Source organism: Uranotaenia lowii, chromosome 1, assembly GCF_029784155.1.
Source record: "Uranotaenia lowii strain MFRU-FL chromosome 1, ASM2978415v1, whole genome shotgun sequence".
Classification (NCBI taxonomy): Eukaryota; Metazoa; Arthropoda; class Insecta; order Diptera; family Culicidae; genus Uranotaenia; species Uranotaenia lowii.
The window spans coordinates 1,948,645-1,971,741 of NC_073691.1; the positions used below are offsets into that span (position 1 = coordinate 1,948,645).

General features: G+C 34.9%; 2 protein-coding genes across 5 annotated transcripts in view; one reads left to right on the forward strand and one right to left on the reverse strand.

Annotated features, from left to right (window-relative positions):
* The first annotated feature begins 10,746 nt into the window (after nucleotides 1-10,746).
* On the forward strand, nucleotides 10,747-12,454 carry LOC129738673 (uncharacterized). Of its 2 annotated transcripts, XM_055729928.1 has the most exons (4): nucleotides 10,747-10,981; nucleotides 11,046-11,196; nucleotides 11,254-12,152; nucleotides 12,215-12,454. In XM_055729928.1, exons 1-4 carry the CDS (start codon nucleotides 10,844-10,846, stop codon nucleotides 12,383-12,385), a joined length of 1,359 nt encoding a protein of 452 aa, XP_055585903.1. In that variant the 5' UTR covers nucleotides 10,747-10,843; the 3' UTR covers nucleotides 12,386-12,454. The 2 variants fall into 2 exon arrangements, with proteins under 2 accessions (XP_055585903.1, XP_055585904.1); XM_055729929.1 differs by lacking the exon at nucleotides 10,747-10,981 and having other exon boundaries at nucleotides 11,058-11,196; nucleotides 11,259-12,152.
* A 105-nt stretch (nucleotides 12,455-12,559) lies between these two features.
* LOC129756919 (transcriptional regulator ATRX-like) overlaps nucleotides 12,560-23,097 on the reverse strand; it is a 172,033-nt gene continuing 161,495 nt past the window's right edge. Inside the window, exons 4-9 of one of the 3 annotated variants that reach the window (XM_055753992.1) lie at nucleotides 17,213-17,262; nucleotides 16,119-16,228; nucleotides 14,484-14,741; nucleotides 14,259-14,415; nucleotides 13,261-14,174; nucleotides 12,560-13,201 (exon numbers count right to left, since the gene is read on the reverse strand). In XM_055753992.1, the coding sequence (XP_055609967.1) occupies nucleotides 13,013-13,201; nucleotides 13,261-14,174; nucleotides 14,259-14,415; nucleotides 14,484-14,621 (1,398 nt within the window). In that variant the 5' untranslated portion in view covers nucleotides 14,622-14,741; nucleotides 16,119-16,228; nucleotides 17,213-17,262 and the 3' untranslated portion in view covers nucleotides 12,560-13,012. Of the gene's footprint in view, nucleotides 13,202-13,260; nucleotides 14,175-14,258; nucleotides 14,416-14,483; nucleotides 15,266-16,118; nucleotides 16,904-17,212; nucleotides 17,263-23,097 lie in introns of those variants that run through there. The other 2 variants (XM_055753982.1, XM_055754000.1) reach the window with 2 other exon arrangements.

Here is a 23,097-nt window from a genome sequence, read left to right on the forward strand (position 1 = left end):
CAGAAATTTTGAACAATGACTTACCTACTTACCTTATGTTCCCGCGCCGATCCTCCGGTGCATAGGACCGTGGTAAGACTTATACTGTCGACGATCCTGAGCCAGCGTCTTCACTTGGTCACAGTCAAGATTCTCGTCGACAGTTTAGATTTCGGCGGCTAAATTAGGGTTACCATATCCTGCTACGCCAAAAAGAGTACATTGAGAAATATTTTTAAAATTGTAAAGACAAACGCCATTTATTCAAAGCCATGATGTTTTAGGTCATTCAAATAACGCCAATTATGTTGCATGTTGTTGCATGATATGTAACTTAATTGACAAATCTCAATATTTTAGGTTGGATTATTCAAAGTTTCGATTTTATACTGAGAAATCACACCAAGGTTGATAAAAAAAAACTGAATTTTAAAATATTTTTTTTAGAGACGTGGTTTTTCACTCTTCGAAAATATTATTGCTGATTCGTTCGCTTTTGATTTGTGCACTATGCTTTTTAGCAAGTTGTTGTTATGCATATTGCCTACTGTTCAGGACTTCATACATACTCAGAGCAAACGCACCAATAAGTGAGTATACGCGGCCCGGTTTTGCTCATTTCAGCGGACCGGTTTTAGGATACACACTCTTTCGCGCACCGGGCGGTAGCATAATTATATTTTCAAATTTAGCATTGCACTGAGAAAACTTTTGAAGAAAATCTTAATCTTAAATTAATACGGACCGAGTAAATTTTCGGAGTCGTCAGTTTTTTTTGCTAAAATTTCGATTAATGTTGGGCTTAAAAGGGCCTGGGGATTGTTGGCAGTTATTCGACGGATTAGCTGCTATCCGTAACGTGACGTCAAAGTCTACATCCTGGTTGAACATGCCGTACAGCAGCAGCAAATGCCTTAAGGCCAAGCAGCTTAGACGACCAGCAATCGGGTCCGATGGCGGATGCAGCAAGAACTTCTTAGCAGTTAGCAGGATGTTTGCTTCGCTTGGCCTCGTCATCATATCTATAGGACACCGCTTTCAACCGGTGGTGGTTGTTTTCGGCGACCGATTCAACTTTGATCCTTTCGGCAAAGCGTTGAGTTTCCCTTACGGTGTTTCAAATTCCGTGTCACCCGTTTGCTGGATTGTGATTAAAAACTTATTGAATTGTAGGACGACTTGATTGAATAAAATAAGTTCAGATAAGAATGTATTTTCAAATTAAGCTCAATTTTGCTTTCAAAACGCCGGGCACTTATATTTCCTAACACATGGACCCGAAAAACAAAATTCTGCAAACTAAACAGTTCAACTAAAATTCAACTTTATTTATATTTATTATATTTCTATTAAAATCATACTTTTCTAAAAAAAACCACCAACTTTTTTCTATCCAAAGTGCTGACTGAAATAGTTGCTGCTCCGAAAAACTGGGTCCCATTAGTTGCAAACTTATTGAGAGACCTCGTTTCGAAAGCCGAATCGGTAGGGACAGTACTGGAATGCCACCCATATTGGCCGGTTGGATACAAAAATCCTACACAGCGCACTGGTCTCGATTATTATTACTCCATTAAATCTTCAGCAAGCAATCGTCGGACTTGAAGGGCTTTTCGGAAATATTTCATGGAATTAGTTTTTGTGCAATAAAAAAAAGTTTCTGCCCAAGATGCGATTTTTAACAACTCCGTTGAAGCCTTCGGCTCGTGTATGTATGTCAAAGTGGTTCGCTTCCGTCATACCGAGCCATATTGCTGGCCACTTCGCATTGATTCAGAATCGAGTAAACAACGTCGTTTGTTTAATTCTGCTTAAAACGGTAGAATTTTTTCAGTGCATGTTTGCTCTCGCCCCTTTCTAGTGAGCAAATTTGGTGATTTTGTCGGTCCCGACGGCAACGGCCCTATTTTGCTCACCTTGATACTAACCCCCGGTGCGGTATAGAAGTGATTAAACTCGCGAGCATTTTCACTTTGCTCGCGATTGCTGCGGATGCCCTCAAAGGCGCTAATTTTGAACGAAAAATCAAGATGAAAATCGTGAATGTAGGTACTCGTTATTCCTTCCTTAGGAATCCATCCTTTGAAACATTTAACGAAAGAAGCAAAACTGAAGTGTTGTGCAACGAACGCATAAAAAATTGGACTTTTTGGATTTATAAGAATCCAATCTTCATGTATCGGAATAAATAATTTAATTTATATGAGAAAATTTAATTTTTTTCCTTGCACCAAAAAAAGAGTACATTTGGTAAAATTTTACAAAAAGAAGAGTACGCTCATTTTTCGATCGAAAAAGAGTACATGTACTCTTAAAAGAGTACGTATGGTATCCCTAGGCTAAATAGGCTTCGCCGCCACGAGCTTTTGGTTTTGCCTCTTCTCGATGTCCTTCTGAATTTCACTCAAGCGCCTCTCTGCAAATCCCGTTTACATCTTTTCGCAGCGTATGTCCAATCCATTTACACTTAGGATCCCGTATCTCGATTCCTAGCGCTTTTTGATGACACCGGCGAATTAGTTCTACGTTTGAGATATAATTGCCAGGCCACCTAACGAGGATGATATTCCTAAGGCAGGGAGTTACAAATATTGCGGCTACTGGGAAAATTTCTAATCGCGCGACGGTAGCCTTCCGTGCGGTAGGCTAACCGGAGCAGTAAACACAGTTAAAAAAATCACTCTAACTCACTAATTTCATTGAAAAGTTAAGAAGTAAATTCTTGAATCAATCTTCAAATCATTATTTTTCAAGAGAGAACAAAACATGAAGTCATCGGAATGAAATATTATTATTCGTAGTATTCATTGAGATTGAATTAATTACGAGCGTTAAAATCCCAGACAAAACAAAAAACAATCTACATTAATGAAAACACATTTTTCCATAGCCTGAGAATTAACGAATTTGGCATGACGAAGATTTTTGATACGATAAATGCGTCTTTGATACTTTATATGCTGGTCGAATTCAATTATGTTGTCGTTAAAATGTAACAAATCGTATATGAGAAGTTAAAAAAAGGAGTTGTGTACGGTGAATAATCTATTATAGGAAATCATACCATTCGCATCGCAAAAAATTGGACTGCGCACTCATAACTGCGAAATTTGTGCGATCTGTCAAATCAGTATAAAATCTGACGGTTTTCTACACGCTAACCGCTTTTCAGTTAAACTTTAGACGGATAACTCCGACTGCTAAACATAGCACGAGATCCAACATTCAATGAATGATCGCTACCGTGTCGTCGAACTCTAAACTTATTTAAACAACTACAGGTTTTCATTTTTTTTTTTCGTGAATTTGTCCGCTGATTGATCCCATCGCAAACAGGTTTTTTTATTATTCGTTTTCCGTGATTTTGACCGCTGATTGACCAATCTCAAGGCAAACACAATTTTTTGTTTTATAATCTGATAATAATATTTGGTATACATGTTTGTTTGAAAACTTTTTAATAAAACATCTTTCAATGTTTTCCGCTTGTTCATCCGATTTAATTTCAGTCGATAAATAATCCTTATGTAGAACAATGCTCATTTTTTTCTTGAATACTGTAATTTTTTTTACAGTGGTACCCTACGGGAGCCCAAATCAGCTATCGCAGAAATAGAAAAAAAGAGTGGATCAGCAATACTTGTCGGCAGTTCCGAAGCTTGGTATTTAAACTGCTCTACGTATGCCGAGAGTGACTACTGTCAAATATCTTTCTTAACGTTTTTTAAAGGTATTTTACAAATGTTTTTTTTTTCGAGAATCTGAAAGTATTTATCAGTTTTTTGTTACTTCCAAGAAAATATTAGTAATCCAGATGCGAATCCATCATTTATCATTACCACGCCTTTTGTGAAGGAAAACCAACTTTCTGAAGATTTACAGAAAAAAGAAATGGCGCACATCTTGTCATCGTCTTTCATCGCAGAATCTTCCAAACGGATCATCATCAAAGCAAACCATTTGGTCTTGATGGATTAAGATAGAGGTACCTACGTATTAGAATCGGAAAATCTGGCCTGCTGTAGCTGTGGCTGTAAACAGCAATGTGTTGTGTTGTGAATGAAACGCGTTCTGGTGGCAATGATTTTCACGCCTACTGAGTTGCTGCGCACCCGCGGATATTTTGTTGTTTACTTCTGCTCCGGTTACTTGAAAGACCCAACCGTTTTCGCTCCTTTTCCAAAAATTGACTCGCTGTACAGTAGTAGCAGCAACAACACGTTCCCATGAATTAAAACGCAGATTTCATTCTTACTTACTTGCTGTTAGCTGTTTTTTGGGAGTTCGTGCTGAAAGGGTTATATTTATACACGGGGCGGTTCGAGTTTCGGGAAACCTAAAACGGGAACGCGGGGTTTTTATGTTTATGCTCTTTCAGGAGTCATGCTTGGGAACTGTCGAGTTCAGAAGATTCTGACACGGGAAACTTCTAGCTAGTGCAACTCTAAAGAGTGGGTACCTACCTACTAAATAAACCAAATTGTCTTGAAATGCTCGCACCAGTTGGTTTGTCAGATGTTTCTTATTTTTCCATTTTTTTTTCTCGAGATAATCACAGATGTTTTGAGTTTGTGAACTTTTCTCCTTCGGGTCACATTTGCCTCTATCTATGTTCGTCATCACTTACATCAGGGAGGCATCACTTGCTTTGATTTAACTGGAAACGGTTTTCTCACATCAAAGCGCACGGTTGGTACTGCAGCTCAATTGTGATCGAGAACTTTTGACAATCAGTAATTATCTGACAGTTATTTTTGGGAAGAAACTTCAAAGCATGCTGCACTTCCGAAATCAATAACATATTCGATTGTGTCTCTTTGACTGGTTGAATCGATCGTAAAACATTTCCGATCAGCTTGTTCATCACCTGACTGGATTTGCCACACGCTTCCATTTTGATTGCGTTTTCCAAAAAAAAAAACCAATAGCTTTAGCACACTTTTGGTTATGCCATTTCCGAAGCACGATCCCCGGTATAATGGCATTCGCATTCCAGCAAAGGGACCCCGTGTAGGTAGTGAGCTAAATTTTTATTAATAAATCGCTGAACTATCGATGAATGGACGAACGATCGATCGTTCGATTGACGACATGGGCTGAAAATGTTAATGGTCACGCACGAATTCCACATTGCAATTATTTTCTATTTTATTTGAATGTCATAAACACAGCAAGCCATGCGGTGCTGCTGTTGCTTTCGAAGTAGGCGTAGAAAACGGTGTTTGAAGTAAATTTGAAGCCAGAGCACAACTTTGGAATATGCAGTTTCAAATGGAATCGAAATTCTAAAAAAATAAGTTGAGAATTGATAAACAATTGATTTATTTAAAGAATTTCAAAAAGCAGCCAACACTTTTATTCACTAAAAATTTCATCAAAGTCGTTTCAAACCTGTTAACATTTGAATCGAACACATAATGGAAGGAATGATGAAAATTGACATGAAATGCAAAAAGTAGCTAAATTAACAAGAAAGACAAAATATTAGCAAAATTAGCAAATTAAAATCACCAAAACAAAAAAATATCCAACATAACGAAATTGACAAAAATTATAAATTTTAAAAAACCGTTAGGGGAGATGAGGGCATAATGGCCACCTTAAGGAAAATGCTTATTTAACCAAAGAGAACAGCTGTAATATGTGAATTACATCATTGTTTCGTGTTCAGACACTCAAATAGTCTATTGCCTAATTGGATGAAACTTGAAAAAGTAGATAAAAACGTTTAAAAATGCATTTTAAAAAATTTTGCCGAAAGCTGAAAACCAGTCACTGTAGAGGCATAATGAGAAACCCCCCGAGGCAGTATGAGCACCAATAATGAAGGCATAATGAGCATTTTCTGCCGGGGAATCTAGCAGCGAATTCGACTTTGCAGCGAGCTTATTTGGTGGTGCTCAAAAATTATAATATTTTCGTCACTTGAGAACCTAGCTGGTTTTTATTTAATATTTCTGTAAAGATGAAAAGGATTTTTCTTTTTTGGTGAAAGATTAATACTATAGGTAGTACGAAACAAGTCCTCATGAAAATTTGTTTAAGAAAATACGTACTTATGTAAAAAAAAATGGAGTGCTTATTATGCCCTGGGTGCTCATTATGCCCTCATCTCCCCTATCAATATGAAAAATAACCAAAATAACAAAAATGACAAATTATAAAAATATTAAAAAATATCAAATTGACTTAAATTACAAAAATTACAGAAATATCAAAATTTACAAACATGACACAAAACGAAAAAAGTTAAAAATTTAAAAATATTAAAAAAAAACTATTTTTCTAAAAACGACAAAAACAGCTAATTTGACAGAATGGAAAAAAATACAAAAATGTCAAAATTGGCCATAATTACAATGGGGGTTATTCTGAGAGACGAGTGACATGATTCGCGAAATTTCATTTCTACTTCCTTACAGCAGGAAATGCTTTAGGAAAGAAACGTAAGTTTTTATGAAGGGTCTAGCTTGGAGTGGTTTCTGAAGTCAGCACAATGATGTGAAATTGCGCAAATCACGTCTTAATCGCAAATTAATCCTCAATGACTGCGGCTGTAGGAATTTTTATGAGAACCAAGCATTTAAATGCCAATCTTCAAATTTTTGCCTTTTTTTAAATTGAACTCTAATCAAACCCAAAATTGATTTTGTGTTATAAAATATGAATTATTAAGTTGTACATTAGTCTTTCCTCGGTTCTGTCGTTTTTTTTTTAATTTTGAATCCGAATTTAAAAAAAAGATTTTTTTATGTAGCTTCAAAACGAAACCCTTAAATTGAGGAAATCGAAGGTGATCAGTTTTCCTAAACAAACAAGGGGCGGGATTATGGAACTCGAAACAATCGAGTTTCGTTCGATTCGACCAACTTTGGCATTACCGATCTCGATTCGAATGGAACGTTTCGAGATGATCTACTACCCGATTTACTCGAAATCTAATACGTTAAAATTTAGAACTCGAACGAGATTCGTAATACTGATTCTAATCCGATTCGAGTTCAACTCAAAACGGGTAACTCGAATCGAATAGGATTCATAATTCCACCCAAGGTTTGATGATTTCTCGAAGAAGGATCGCTTTTAGGAGAAAAAGATCAGAAGCGAAGAAAAAAAACGCAACGCGATCCTCGATCTTCGGTAGCTGAAAGATGACTTCAATTTGTTTGAGCGAAAAATGAAAAAAAAAAAGAAAACGCACCAAGTTAAGTCACCGAAGTTTGTACCAGAAATGTTCCCCTAACTCATCCTATATGTCATATTTTTAACCATATCTAGAAATATCCATCAGTGCTGGAAACAAGGGTAGTGTGACCGATAGTTGATCGAATGATCGTTTTAACGAAAACTTAAAATAGAATTGAGAACAATGAAAAATTGCATAATACTTACAGTAAATTTACATGCGATGAAAGCGATTTTACGTTCTCCTAATATAACAAGTGTATTTCTTGGTATTTTTTTTTTTAAATTTTGATTTATTTGGTAACTGAGTTGTATCGGGAAAACCCATAATCGGATGCGCTACCCTTAGGAGGTTCTTTTTCTGACCGTATAGGATGATCGTGGAAAACCTGAGAAGAGGAAACTATTTTTGAAAATTCTGCGCGCACACGCTTTTCTGCCATATGTGGCAAGTTTCCTTTTTGTCGATTTGGATTTGCCGAGATGACGATACACTGTTGGTGATGGTTTTGGGAAGCGAGACAGTGGTTCCAATCTTAGGTTTTTGAAAGTTGTATTCAAATTTGATGCTGAATTTCACAATAACTGCGCTCTAGTTTACCTGAATCCGGCTCGAAGGACCGAACATTGTACAAGCACTAGAAACCCAAGGCCTCATAAACTCTTCTAATTGGGAAACACCGTTCATAGTTCATATTCGAATGTTTTTTCATGCTTCTAACTTCTTCAAGCCAAGAATATTTGTCGAGAGCTGACTTCTGTTATGGATGCGATATCAGAGAAGAACGCACACCATATTTTCAAGCCCGCGCTAAATTGACGTTCGTGTGTTTTCCGCACACCATGGAAATGCATCAACGGCTTCCTATCCACATTAAAATATGAGATATGGATGTTGCTGTACGGCAATACGATAGTGGTTAATGCACCGTTTCGTTTGACGGAGCAACATCATCGCAGCATCTGGTGGAAATAAGACACGAAAAGATGAGTTAGTTAGATGCGAGCACGTGTTGCCTCCTTCTCCTCGGAACGTCTTCCAGATTTTTTTGTTCCAACCAAAGAAATTGAGGGAGAAAAACTGTGCTCGCAATGTTTAGAAAACCAATGTGTGGAGGAGGACTCCGAAATAACCAGCATGCAACAAAAAAAAACCTAAAGTTCCACACATGTCACAATTGTTACGGTTTTTTGAATAAATTTTCCCGCTTTTTTCGCTTAGCCGAGAATGATGCTGGAACGACGACGACGCAATGGTAATCGATATCGCAGCAGGTCTTCACTTCGACCAGCAACTTTGACCCAATCGAAGTAACCCGAGATCCTCTATAGAAAAGACCCTCTTATTTGGAACGTATTGTTTTTTTTTTTGATTGCTTCAGTGCGGAAATTTGAACCATCAGAGGTCTTCGATAGCCATCAATTAACGTTTCCTTTCTTTGGTCAACAACAAAACGAAAATTGTCCCTGTTGAAGAAAGACAAAAAAACACTTTCAAAAAATGTATCATTTGAGGTTAGTTTACCCAGGTCAGGTTCAATGAGGAGATTTTTCCGGGAAAAACCAACAAAATGTGTGTTTTGTCGCTCGAAGCCTCCACCACCCCGGCTGGACCAGGACTTGCTGAACTTAATCGGAGACATCTGATTTCCAAGAATAATGGCTTTTCGTAACTGTGTTTGGTTACATTAAAAAAAAACAGTTGTTATTGCATGCTGGACATCGTCTGATATCCACGTTATGTAATTTTTATCTCGGTCATTTCTGTTTATTATTTTTTCCATTTATGTATGTATTTTTTTTTCATTTCATTTTTATCATTTCATTTCTTTGGCACTTAAGTCATTTTTATTATTTTTATCATTTTTGTCATTCATGTAATTTTTTTAATTTTATTTTTTTGTCATTTTCATAAATTTTAACATTTTTGTCATTTTTGTCATCTTTATCATTTTTGTCATTTTCGTAATTTTTGTCACTTTTTGTAATTTTTCATAATTTTTTGTCATTTTTTGTCATTGTCAATTTTATCATTTTTGTCAGTTCTGTCATTTTTGTCATTACTGTTATTTTGGTCATTTTAGTCATTTTGGTCATATTGGTCACTTAGGTCATTTTGGTCATTTTGGCCATTTTGGTCACTTTGGTCACTTTGGTCATTTTGGTCATTTCGGTCATTTTGGTCATTTTTGTCATTTTCGTCATTTTGGTCATTTTGGTAATTTTGGTCATTTTTGCCATTTTTGTAATTTTTGTAATTTTTGTTATTTTTGTAATTTTTGTAATTTTTGTAATTTTTGTCATTTTTGTCATTTTTTGTCATTTTTGTCATTTTTGCCATTTTCGTCATTTTTGTATTTTTTGACATTTTTGTCATTTTCATCGTTTTTATCATTTTTGTCTTTTTTAATTTTTGTCATTTTTGTGTTTCTGACATTTTTGTCATTTTTTTTACCAACTTTGTCATTTTTTGTATTTTTTCATTTTTTTAAATTTTGCATTTTTGTCAATGTTTTCATTTTTGTCATTTTTAACGGTTTTATCATTTTTGTCTTTTTTTTAAATTTTGTGATTTTTGTCATTTTTGTGTTTCTGACATTTCTGACATTTTTGTCATTTTTTTCAATTTCAGCACCAACACGTGAAAAGGGTCTATGTTCATTTATGACGTTTCGAGAAAAACGCGTTTGAAAATTTTGCAATTTTTTTTAAATCGCTAATTAAAATTCACGAAGAATCGCCCAAGTCTTTATGGTCAAAACGGTGCGTAGGATCATTCTAAATATGTTTTCATCGATACGACGGTTTTATCATGTAAAAATAGCTCGCAATTGTTTATAGACCCCAGCTGGAGTATGAAATTCGTCTAAATGTTTTATACACCCTTCGCTTTGTACTGTATGTCTCATATGTGTGAGTGAGATGGGGATGAAATTTCCCCTATTTTTTTGACAAAGGCTTATGGTTCTCGCTATAGGAGTAAGTGAATAGCTTTCCGTATTCTTCTTCTTTTAATGTTTTGCATCTAGAACGTTTGCTTTGTTGTGGAGTAAAGGGTGTATAAAACAATCTGTGTGAGGATAATGTCATTTTATGGCTCTAAATTTTTTAGATCCTTTACTCAAACTGCATTATAAACCTTACGAAATCTGAAAAACTAAAAACGGTTTTTGTGTTAAGTAGAGCTTATATTGGGCTATTTGAATCCACTGAAAACCGGTTTTGTTTACTTTGTCTTTTATACCCTTTTCACATGTTGCTGCTGAATTTTGTAATTTTTTGTATTCTTTTTTTTTAATTTTGCCTTTTTTTATTCTTGTAAATTTAATCATTTTTGTAATTTTATAATATTTGTAATTTTATGTTATTTTTGGCATTATTTGAATTTTTTAATTTTTTGAATTTTTGTCATTTTTGGTCATTTAAGTCAACGATTTTTCGACTATTTTGAAAACGTTCAAAACTTTTACATAGTGCGTCATCTTTTTTTTGCATCTGTGGCTGGGGCATACAAATCGAGCAGTTTGGTGCATATTGGCCTGCATGAATTTTTCTTACAGCATTTCCCGATTTGTTATTGTTTTGATCAGGAATTAAATCACAAGATTTTTCCTAGAAAATTTTAATTTAAATTACCCAGAAAACATTACTTTTATCTGTAAAATCGTCATCTGGCACAATGGCTACGCCATCCCAGTGGACGACAGAGGAATCCCTGCTTTTGATCCGGAAGCGGCTGGAACTCTATGCTGAAGGTCGCACCGAAAGAGTGTACGAACGAATCTCCAACTATCTGGCCGAGGAGCACAATATTTATGTAAGTAGGGATAACTGAATTATCCTTTTCTTTGTAGGTTTTAATGATAAACTTATATTTTTAGAAAAATGCTGCATCTTGCACGTCACGTTACAATAATTTGCTTAGATTATACCGAGTATCCGTGCTGCGACTAAAAGCCGGTGAGAAAAAAACTCCACCAACTCCGTATTTCTATGCTTTTGACGAGTACTTCGGCCCTGGCGGCAAAGGAGGTATCTAGAACTGTTTAAGATTTTTGTTGAAGGATGATTGATTTTTTTTTTCAAAAGAACAGGCCAACATTTGCAAAACTGAAATAGTGCTTTCCAGCGATAGTTGTTCCGAAGATGATGACAGTGACTATGTTGTGGATATTACGGAAGAATGTCGAAGCCCGATGCGAAATGAAACGTCTCACCAAGAAAAAAATGAAACGGAAACAGTACATTTGCAGGTTCCTAAAGACAACGATGCAAACAAAACGAGCATCCAATCACAACATCCCCACACTACGCTCGACTGTTCTCAAACGGCAAACCACGATCTCAAGAATAAGCTCATGGAGCAAAAGCTCTTGTACTACACCAACCAGAACAAGCTGCTTCAAATGAAGCAGGACCATTACAGACAGAAAGAGGAGGATCGAGTTCAGAATAAGCAGATTTCCTCGGAAATACTGACAGTGCTGAAAGATATCCGTAGCTTCCTGAAAAACTGCCCAAAAATCTCGGAAAAAAACATTTTGGATCCAAGCCACGTTGAAAGCCGAAAACCAAACGCAAGCGAAAATCCCCCCAACTTATTGCCGGTAGAAATTGAACCAGAACCTCAGAAGCTAGTTTCTCCAGAAATAGAAACAGAAGCAGAACCCACATTGAACGGAGAAGTGAAACAAGAACCTATGGCTCTACTTCTCAACGACTCAGGAATGGAACCGGTTTTTGAAGAAACCGTTTCTAAGAATCAACAAGAGATGAATGTTGAAGAAGAAAATATCAAAGAAGAGATTAAAATTAGAAAACTTATAGGAGTTCGTTCATCACTGAGGGAACGAAAGCATGTTTTCCCAGCCTGGAATCGAATAGAGACGGTCCTGTTGATAAAAATCTACTACAATCTCAAGTCCATGTGCCGTGGAAGGCAGTTGTTCAGCTCGATTTCAAACAAATTGATGGAACTCAACATACAAGTAAGAATGCTAAATTCAAGTTATTGAGCCACATTTTAACCATTTTTTTAATCTTTTCCCAGAGACATCCTCGCGATTGTTCGCTCAAATGGAAAACATTGATTCGAAGCTACCGGGAGGCTCGAGCAAACCCTTCGGAGCGGATCCGGTTCGAGTACTTCGACGACATTGATGCACATTTTAAAAAGGTCCAGAGCGAGGAAGTGAAGACTGTTTTTAGTAAGTATAGATAATTTTGTCACGACTGAATATTTTTTAAGGAGAATATATATCTGAAATACAACTTCTGAATTTTTATAGAAGACTTGTGTTTTGATTTTTTTTTGTATGGGAATTTCATTCTCTGGGATGAATTCATCCCTACTCGTATTTTGAAGAAAATCGGCGACAGCACTTATTCTGTGCCGCGCGTGAGGTGACGATAGTCGAATTTCTCGATTCCAGGAGTCGCTTTAGGTTATGAATGTCACTTGGGATGAACTTAAGGAATGAATCTCTGTCACTTTACTTACACCGACTATCGAAATAAGGTGACTAGAGTCCCGTGGCAGTAAGGTGACTCAATTATCGTAACCTCACTTACACGGGCGGCGCGGAATAAGGGCCAAAGCAAATTGTCTATAGTGAGTATTATTCATTTAGGTATATACTCGAAACAATTCGCTTGCTCAATTAGCGAGTAGGTATAACAAGTTCAAAGACATACATATTTTGCTCGTGTTTTTAATATTTTGCTTAAAAAGTGTCAGTCATGGTCAAACCTTTAAATCTTAATAGCGACGAATATATACAAAAAAAATCAAACGAATATATATATACACTACTTGTTGATGTTCTGTTAAAAAAAATCATCTTAACCTTTAAACGCTACTGACATTGTTCTGCATGCCACCGAGCTCCTCGCAGGGTCGTTCCTTGAAGTACGAGTCGATGTCCTGGAAGTATTCGAACTTGACGGGTGCCGCCGCGTTTGCTTTCAACCGCAACCGACACTCCCGATAGGTTCGGAACAAATTATTCCACCGGATGCGACAATCGCGGGATGTTCTCTAGAAATGAACCGAGAAAGATTAACATATTCTATCTAAAAGTACGAATAATTACTCACATTAACGTTCAGTTCAATCAACTTGTTGGAAACACATTCAAACAAATTGTGGCCATTAAATTTGGGCCTCAGATCGCAGTGGATTTTTATCAGTAGCACCGTCTGTATTCGATTCCAGGGTGGGAAAATGTTGTGCTTCACTTTCACCATCGCTTCATCCGGAGATTTGTGAATCTCTTTGATTTCTTCCACTTCTTCCTCCTCTTCCTCGGCTTCTTCTTCCTCATCTTCCTCCTCTTCTTCCCCGCCAGCTTCGGCTTCCCCTTCGGATTCCTCGTAGACCGGGAGCATTCCCGAGTCACTTTCCATCGGTTCGGGTTCTTCTTCTTCTTCCTCCTCTTCCTCTTCGCCGTCCAGGGTGGGTTCCGGTTCCGTTTCCGATTGAATATGTTCAGGGGGAGCAGGTTTTAATTCCACCGGTGGTGGTTTAGGCGGATCCTTCTCTTTTATCGGTTGAATGTGTTCGACCTTGATCGGTTCTGGCACCTCGGTTGGTTTTTTTTCCGTCGGCTCTTTGCTCGGTGGGAAGTTTTTGAGACAGTTTTGAATGCCTCTCAGTATTTTAAGAATTTCCGACGAGAAAAGCTGTTTCCGGACACGCTCTTGATCTTTCTGTTTGTAATGGTTCTGCTTCATCCGCAGTATCATGTTTTGATTGGTGTAATAGAGTAGCTTCTGTTTCATAAGTCTCACTTTGAGATCCTGCAAGTCTTGGCTAGCCGTCAGAGTAGAGGTTAATTCCTTCCTCACCGGTTCATCGTCCATGGACGTCCGGTTTGTTCCCGAAACTGGTATAGTAAAATCAATGTTATCGGGAAGTATTGGGTGGTCCTCTGCTAAATTCACATCATCTCCTACCTCATTATCAAAGCCATCTTCCAGTAAAAGTTCATTCTTGCATTTGCCGGGAGGATCTGTCCAGAGTCAAAAGAACAGCACGTTTGAGAAAATACAATGTCAAGGATGTAGTCTTAAATGTATCGTTAAAAAATACTTACCCTCTTCAGTGCTAGCCGATGTACCGTAATACTGATGGAACACGTCAAAATAAGGAAATCTTATCCGTCCATTTCCGCCGGCTTCCATCCGTTTAACGCACGTCCGGTAAGACTTCAACAAATTGTTGAACCGTGTTGTACATGCTACAGCGCTTTTCTAAAAGTTTCAATAGGAAACTGTTAGTTAGAACCAAACTTACTAATCCTGACCCAATAATTCCATACGAAAATGTTGTGCTCCATGGCCAGATACTCGGACACTTGTTCGTACACTTTGTCAGTGCGACCGGATGCGAGCAATTCCAGCCGCTTCCGGATCATAATCATGGACTCTTGAAGCGTCCAATGGGTGACGGCTGCCATGGTGTAATGGAGGATTGTCCGGTGGTCCCTATTTCAAAAGCACGGTTGCACAAATTACAAAATTCTATCGTAGAAATTTACGCTCGCTCCGGAGAAAAGTTGTAAACATTCGACGGCGTTCTGGTAAACAAAAACAAATCGAAACATGCTGTCAGTTTTGCCGGCCAGCCAACTGCTCGAAAAACATTGCGATGCACTGGGATGCCAGACCGCAGATTTTTCATATTCTATATAAATAAGTTTGTGTTTTTATTTAATTCAAAATATTTTTGACAGCTATATCGGTGAATGTTATATTCTTTCTAGAAGAATATTTCAAAACTTAGAAAATTTCAGACAGATAGAATATTAGAAAAAGAAGGTGTTGAAAATGATCGAAGGGTTTTTATATTTTGAAGCTTCAATTGTGATCGTGCAGTGCTTCAATTATGGGTGCCTGAATGCATAAAGTTTTGATTTTTTCCAAATTAAAAAAAAATCGTCTAAATAAAGATGTGTACACAATTTTTGTTTGATGCCAAATGACTTGAAACAAAATAAAACGACATGATTTGTCAATCTTTGAAAAAAACTTTCAGGCCAAAAATGGGTTTTTGTGAGTTTGTTTTTACCAGGGTTGTCAATTCATTTTTCACTCCCAGTGGTCTAGAAACATTTTTAACTGAAATAGCTAAAAAAAAAGAAAAATTAATCAATAAACCTCGCGTGATCTTTTATTACGTCGTACAAAACATTTTAATAATTCACAGATAAGTGCTGCGAAAGTTATCAAAACAATTTTAAAGTTTGTATTTCACACACAGAACATGTTGTTCAGGCTACAAATATTTTAAATGGAAAGAAGTTGCGACAAGTTTATGTCAGTATTTGTTTCTTTTGTGGATTAAATTGTTTGTTTACATTTTGTTTCATACGGCGTAATGAAAGCTCATGCAAGAAATATTCTAAGTTATTTTTTTTACAATTCGTTTATTTGAAACGACTCAAACCATTTAAAATTAAAAGTTTATCACATCAAAATTTTGCTGATCGGCACCATACAACACTTTCTAACGGCGTGTTCTTAAATTGATTTTTTTGGGTGATGCAACAGTCGATGGATTTGTTTTGGTAGATGTCAAATCACTTTCCAATGCTTTTACATATGTTTGTTTATAATTTACGAACGCCAGCATCAAATAAAAAATCAATTTACGAACACGCTGCAAATAGTAAATAACAAAATACACATAGTCTGACAACAACTTACTTACTTACTTAATGATCCCGCGCCGATCCACCGGTGCATAGGGCCGTGGTAAAAGACCTCCACTGTTGACGATCCGGAGCCAGCGTAGTAAAAAACAGTAAAAAAAAAATTGACAAAAAAATTTAGATAGGAATCACGTAAAAACGATATAAATGACAAAAAAATGATAAAATTATTGAAAATGTTAAAAGTTTGAAGGTTTTTCTAATTTGTATAACACATTTACATACACTTTAAGGTTCACTTACAGTTAGGATTCATTCCATTTCAAGTTGCTCATGTAGAACCTCTTTATAGGTGATTTTTGAGGATTGACGAGTTCGAGCCCTTTAAGACATCCAAATTAGGTTCGGTTGAGCTGAAAGATTATATACAAATAACAGAATGTGTATGATCCGTTTTTCAAATTCGACGATGAAACATTTCTCATACGTCCATCACTTTGTTGAAGAGAATTGATTTACTATACTTTATCAAGACTGATTTACTACTTTAACAAGAATGGTTTGAAATCAAATTTATTGTTATGATTTTTTTCAGATGATTATCGTGCAATAATTAAAATACTGAAAGCAAACACCACTCGCTAAATTTCAATGCAACAAAACAACATATATAATTCAATTCATGGCTGGAGCACTCGTCCGTTGATCAGGAAAAAATCGGCATTCGCCTCGGTTTAACATCCAGTACAATTGGCCGCAAGTGACATGTGATTTGTAATTGAGACTAATCGTCGTTGAGACGTGAGTTTGCTTTTGGAGTCTTAAATCATTTGTTTGGATGAAGTAAAAAGAAATAGATAATCACACTAGCCGGCGACTGATCACAGTTCAATTGCAGTTTAATCGCTGCAGACTTGCAGATATGTTTGTATGACTCCAATGTGGAATGTTTGCAGCATCAATCATGAAATGAATTATTTGTTTGAACTGTTACTGGTGTTCGTACAAAACATATGGCCCGATGTCTGTTGATACGATACCATAAGAGCTCGTTAATCATGCTGAATAAGAGCGGAGTTGGAAATCAATCCGCTGCTGCTAACTTTGTTTTATTACTGTGAAAGCAATGCAATGGTCATCATTGTTCGCTTTGGGTAAATTTAATAAACCGACAAACCACATGTTATGGAAGCTATCACAACAATTACAAATATCATGAGTCATTCGGATGGACAGGACATGTACATACACTTAAGCCATCTGTTGGTCGATCAGCGGCGAACAACCGTTCAAAAGCGATTGTTTGAATTGAGCTGTCAGTATGTCTGAGCTGTCTTGAAACCGCAAATACGCTTAATCGTAGCCACCCGCGTGAAAGATGTTACTTGCATACTTACATGTGTCGCCGTTGTCGGTTGATCGAATCTGACATTTGTTAGATCGTTACCTGGAATATCGGAGAAAAAAAAGTGAAACTACTTTGAAACAAAACAAGGATACAAGGAGAATTGTAGCTATCGATACATTCATAGTAATTTTAATTTCTGATTAGTAAGACTCTGCTAATCGATCTGTATAAATACAAAATAGTGTACGTGGCAATGGTAACTTTTCAGGTTGTTTAAACAGTTGGTTGTCGATGGATGGACGAAGCCTGCTGTGTGTGGTCAGAACTTCTGTTTCTATTTTCTTCGCATATATGACGGACGCGTTTTGCGCGACCACATCAGGCGTTTTCTTAGTTAGGGAAACCGCAACTAACATTTATTTGAATGTTTCTCTCTTTTTCAGAAACTTTGACTATTATATGAATGGAGCAAATAAGGGGGTTTGAACCTAAAAGTTTTCTTGCCGATACAGGGAATCGAACCCAGTACGCCTGGGTTACCCGACTCGTACCAGTCTATCTGCTAGACCACCTTAGCGCTTAGTAAAAATAACAATTATATCGTTCTAATATACGATTTCTGTACAAGAAGATGCGTAAATAATGAGTTTTTGAAAACTTCAATTTTTTAATGAAAATAAATTCCCAACAGCCTGCCAGAAAGTCCCATTCCAAATCCAAACGGAGCGTCGCGACGCTCAAACCCGTACTGAAATTTGCTTAACTGCAAAACCCATTATTTGGGACTTTTATGTACATACACCGATTACTTTACAACTTTCGTTTCCTTAATCTAGACATAATTTAAAACATTTTTTAAGATCGTAAAGTGAGTTATGTTAAAAAGTTATAAAGGGTTGATGAAAGGTATGTCAAATAAAGTGAAATCGGGCATGGCGCCTTTTGATTGATTCCGAGACATATCACAATTTTTTGACCAACCTCATGTACGTACATCAATTTTGTTTTAAAATAAATCAAATCTAGGATCTGTATTATGCTTTTTTTTATTTAAAAAAATACCTAGGAAATTGCAGTAAAATTCATAATTGAACTTGGATTTGTGGTTTTTGTCATTTTGGTAATTTTTGTCATTTTGAAAATTTATGATTTTTAGTAATTTTTGTAATATTGAAAATATTATAATTTTTGACATTTTGGTAATTTTTGAAAAATTTGTGATTTTCATCAATCTGGTTTTTTGCAATTTTTGTCTTTTTGTCATTTTTGTCATTATTGTCATTATTGTCATTTTTGTCATTTTTGTCATTTTTCTCATTTTTGACAATTTTGTCAATTTTGTCAATTTTGTCATTTTTGTAATTTTTGTAATTTTTGTAATTTTTGTAATTTTTGTAATTTTTGTAATTTTTGTAATTTTTGTAATTTTTGTAATTTTTGTAATATTTGTAATTTTTGTAATTTTTGTCCTTTTTGTCATTTTTGTCATTTTTGTCATTTTTGTCATTTTTGTCATTTTTGTCATTTTTGTCATTTTTGTCATTTTTGTCATTTTTGTCATTTTTGTCATTTTTGTCATTTTTGTCATTTTTGTCATTTTTGTCATTTTTGTCATTTTTGTCATTTTTGTCATTTTTGTCAGTTTAGTCATTTTTGTCATTTTTGTCATTTTTGTCATTCTTGTCATTTTTGTCATTTTTGTCATATTTGTCATTTTTGTCATTTTTTGTCATTTTTTGTCATTTTTTGTCATTTTTGTCATTTTTGTCATTTTTGTCATTTTTGTCATTTTTGTCATTTTTGTCATTTTTGTCATTTTTGTCATTTTTGTCATTTTTGTCATTTTTATCATTTTTGTCATTTTTGTCATTTTTGTCATTTTTATTATTTTTATCGTTTTTGTCATTTTTGTCATTTTTGTCATTTTTGTCATTTTTGTCATTTTTGTCATTTTTGTCATTTTTGTCATTTTTGTCATTTTTGTCATTTTTGTCATTTCTGTCATTTTTGTCATTTTTGTCATTTTTGTCATTTTTGTCATTTTTGTCATTTTTGTCATTTTTGTCATTTTTGTCATTTTTGTCATTTTTGTCATTTTTGTCATTTTTGTCATTTTTGTCATTTTTGTCATTTTTGTCATTTTTGTCATTTTTGTCATTTTTGTCATTTTTGTCATTTTTGTCATTTTTGTCAGTTTAGTCATTTTTGTCATTTTTGAATTTTTTGTCATTTTTGTCATTTTTGTCATTTTTGAATTTTTTGTCATTTTTGTCATTTTTGTCATTATTGTCATTTTTGTCATTTTTGTCATTTTTGTCATTTTTGTCATTTTTGTCATTTTTGTCATTTTTGTCATTTTTGTCATTTTTGTCATTTTTGTCATTTTTGTCATTTTTGTCATTTATTTCATTATAGTCATTTTTTTTTGTCAATTTTGTCATTTTTGTTTGTCATTTTTGTCATTTGTGTGATTTTTATCATTTTTGCTATTTTTGTCTTTTTTGTCTTTTTTCCATTTTTGTCATTTTTGTTATTTTTGTCATTTTTGTCATTTTTGTCATTTTTCTAATTTTTGTAATTTTTGTAATTTTTGTAATTTTTGTAATTTTTGTAATTTTTGTCATTTTTGTCATTTTTGTCATTTATGTCATTTATGTCATTTATGTCATTTATGTCATGTTTGTCATTTTTGTCATTTTTGTCATTTTTGTCATTTTTGTCATTTTTGTCATTTTTGTAATTTTTGTCAATTTTGTCATTGTGGTCATTTTGGTCATTTTGGTCATTTTTGTCATTTGTGTCATTTTTGTCATTTTTGTCATTTTTGTCATTTTTGTCATTTTTGTCATTTTTGTCATTTTTGTCATTTTTGTCATTTTTGTCATTTTTGTCATTTTTGTCATTTTTGTCATTTTTGTCATTTTTGTCATTTTTGTCATTTTTGTCATTTTTGTCATTTTTGTCATTTTTGTCATTTTTGTCATTTTTGTCATTTTTGTCATTTTTGTCATTTTTGTCATTTTTGTCATTTTTGTCATTTTTGTCATTTTTGTCATTTTTGTCATTTTTGTCATTTTTGTCATTTTTGTCATTTTTGTCATTTTTGTCATTTTTGTCATTTTTGTCATTTTTGTCATTTTTGTCATTTTTGTCATTTTTGTCATTTTTGTCATTTTTGTCATTTTTGTCATTTTTGTCATTTTTGTCATTTTTGTCATTTTTGTCATTTTTGTCATTTTTGTCATTTTTGTCATTTTTGTCATTTTTGTCATTTTTGTCATTTTTGTCATTTTTGTCATTTTTGTCATTTTTGTCATTTTTGTCATTTTTGTCATTTTTGTCATTTTTGTCATTTTTGTCATTTTTGTCATTTTTGTCATTTTTGTCATTTTTGTCAGTTTAGTCATTTTTGTCATTTTTGAATTTTTTGTCATTTTTGTCATTTTTGTGATTTTTGTCATTTTTGTCTTTATTTCATTTTTGTCATTTTTTTTTGTCAATTTTGTCATTTTTGTTTGTCATTTTTGTCATTTGTGTGATTTTTATCATTTTTGCTATTTTTGTCATTTTTGTCTTTTTCCCATTTTTGTCATTTGTTTCATTTTTATTATTTTTGTCGTTTTTGTCATTTTTGTCATTTTTCTAATTTTTGTAATTTTTGTAATTTTTGTAATTTTTGTAATTTTTGTAATTTTTGTAATTTTTGTCATTTTTGTCATTTTTGTCAATTCTGTCATTTTGGTCATTTTGGTCATTTTGGTCATTTTGGTCATTTTTGTCATTTTTGTCATATTGGTCATTTTTGTAATTTCTGTAATTTCTGTTATTTCCGTCATTTTTGTCATTTTTGTCACTTTTGTCATTTTTGTCATTTTTGTCATTTTGTCATTTTTGTCCTTTTTGTCATTTTTGTCATTTTTGTCATTTTTGTCATTTTTGTCATTTTTGTCATTTTTGTCATTTTTGTCATTTTTGTCATTTTTGTCATTTTTGTCATTTTTGTCATTTTTGTCATTTTTGTCATTTTTGTCATTTTTGTCATTTTTGTCATTTTTGTCATTTTTGTCATTTTTGTCATTTTTGTCATTTTTGTCATTTTTGTCATTTTTGTCATTTTTGTCATTTTTGTCATTTTTGTCATTTTTGTCATTTTTGTCATTTTTGTCATTTTTGTCATTTTTGTCATTTTTGTCATTTTTGTCATTTTTATCATTTTTGTCATTTTTGTCATTTTTGTCATTTTTGTCATTTTTGTCATTTTTGTCATTTTTGTCATTTTTGTCATTTTTGTCATTTTTGTCATTTTTGTCATTTTTGTCATTTTTGTCATTTTTGTCATTTTTGTCATTTTTGTCATTTTTGTCATTTCACGATCTTACGTTTCAAGTGCATTTCACCTCTCACTGCTCACGTGAAATTCACAGGTCACACTTTTACATTTCACGTCTCTCCTTATTTTCTTACATTTCAGCTATAATTCTACGTGCCACGTCTTACATTTCACGTCAAAGATCCCTAGTCTCATATTGCACGTCTCGTTTGACTTAGGAAAACGATATTGGACATCTATACACAATCGTTTCAAATTTGAAGAAGCTAGCACTTACTTTTTTCGGTCTATTTAAACTTTTAGTTTCAAATTTTAAAGCTTAGACTACGATAAAAAAAAGTCCACGTTTCGTTTAGCAAAAATACTTGAAAAAAGAATCATGACAACATTGACCCTGTTAATGTCAATTTCAATACGAAGCAGGATCGACATAGGTACATAGGTAGCGACATAGAAAAAAAACAACTTTACACAACAAAAGTGATACATCATTCTCAAACTGTTTTGCCATCCTCCACAGCCAACTGTGACTAGATATTGTGTGACATTTTTGTGCCTCCGGGAGCAAACTGGCCTACTTAGGTATGCACCACCCACCAAGATGCCTAGGTTATTACCTCGCAGCATCCTTCTATCTTTGGTATACCTATATGTATGTATTGCAATATCAAACATATTCGGGATGCTAGAACTTGTCGAGCATGTCCCGGTGTGGTGCTAAGAAAAAGTTTTATCCTAAGTGGTTGTTCTGTTTCAAAAGAAGTGCATCCAGCAACTGCTTCTTATAGTTCACTTTGTTTTATTCCTTTCGAATAATTCAAGATGATGTTTTTCCTTTCTTTGCTACTTACCCGTCGTGTTTTGCCGAATGTCGAATGTTATTTTCTTCTTCAACTATTGATTTTGAAATAGGTTTCAATTATTCAACACTGCACGGCTGTAGTATGTTCATCAAAGTTTCACGAGCTTTAAAAAAATGGTATATCAGCTCGTGAAAAATTTCCATTCGAGCACTGCCAATGAAAGGAACTAAAGAATGGAGGAGCTACTACCCTGCTTCTTACATTTTTCATCTCGCTCCAAAAGGTGAATGAAGTAAAAAATGAGGCTGGGTCATTCGGCCGAAAGTCATGAGGCCGAAAGCCATTTGGCCGAAGGTCATTCAGCCGATGGACGTTAGGCCGAATGGGCTATCTGGCCGAACAGGCCACTAGGCCGAATGGGTTATTCGGCCGACGGTTATCCAGCCGAATGCTGTTAGGCCGAAAGGACGCAAGGCCGAAAGGATGTTCGGCCGAAAGGTCATAAAGCCGAATGGTTATTAGGCCGAATGGTTATTAGGCCGAATGGTCATTAGGCCGAATAGTCGTAAGGCCGAATGGTCGTAAGGCCGAATGGTTACTAGGCCGAATGGCCGTAAGGCCGAATGGTCATTAGGCCGAATGGTCGTAAGGCCGAATGGTCGCAAGGCCGAATGGTCGCAAGGCCGAATGGTCGCAAGGCCGAATGGTCGCAAGGCCGAATGGTCGCAAGGCCGAATGGTCGCAAGGCCGAATGGTCGCAAGGCCGAATGGTCGCAAGGCCGAATGATCGCAAGGCCGACT

Coding starts and splice junctions, on each gene's coding strand:
- LOC129738673 (XM_055729928.1), top strand. CDS start 10,844: ATGGCTACGCCATCCCAGTGGACGACAGAGGAATCCCTGCTTTTGATC. Junction 10,982..11,045: donor CCGAGGAGCACAATATTTAT/GTAAGTAGGGAT, acceptor TTATATTTTTAG/AAAAATGCTGCATCTTGCAC. Junction 11,197..11,253: donor CGGCCCTGGCGGCAAAGGAG/GTATCTAGAACT, acceptor TTTTTTCAAAAG/AACAGGCCAACATTTGCAAA.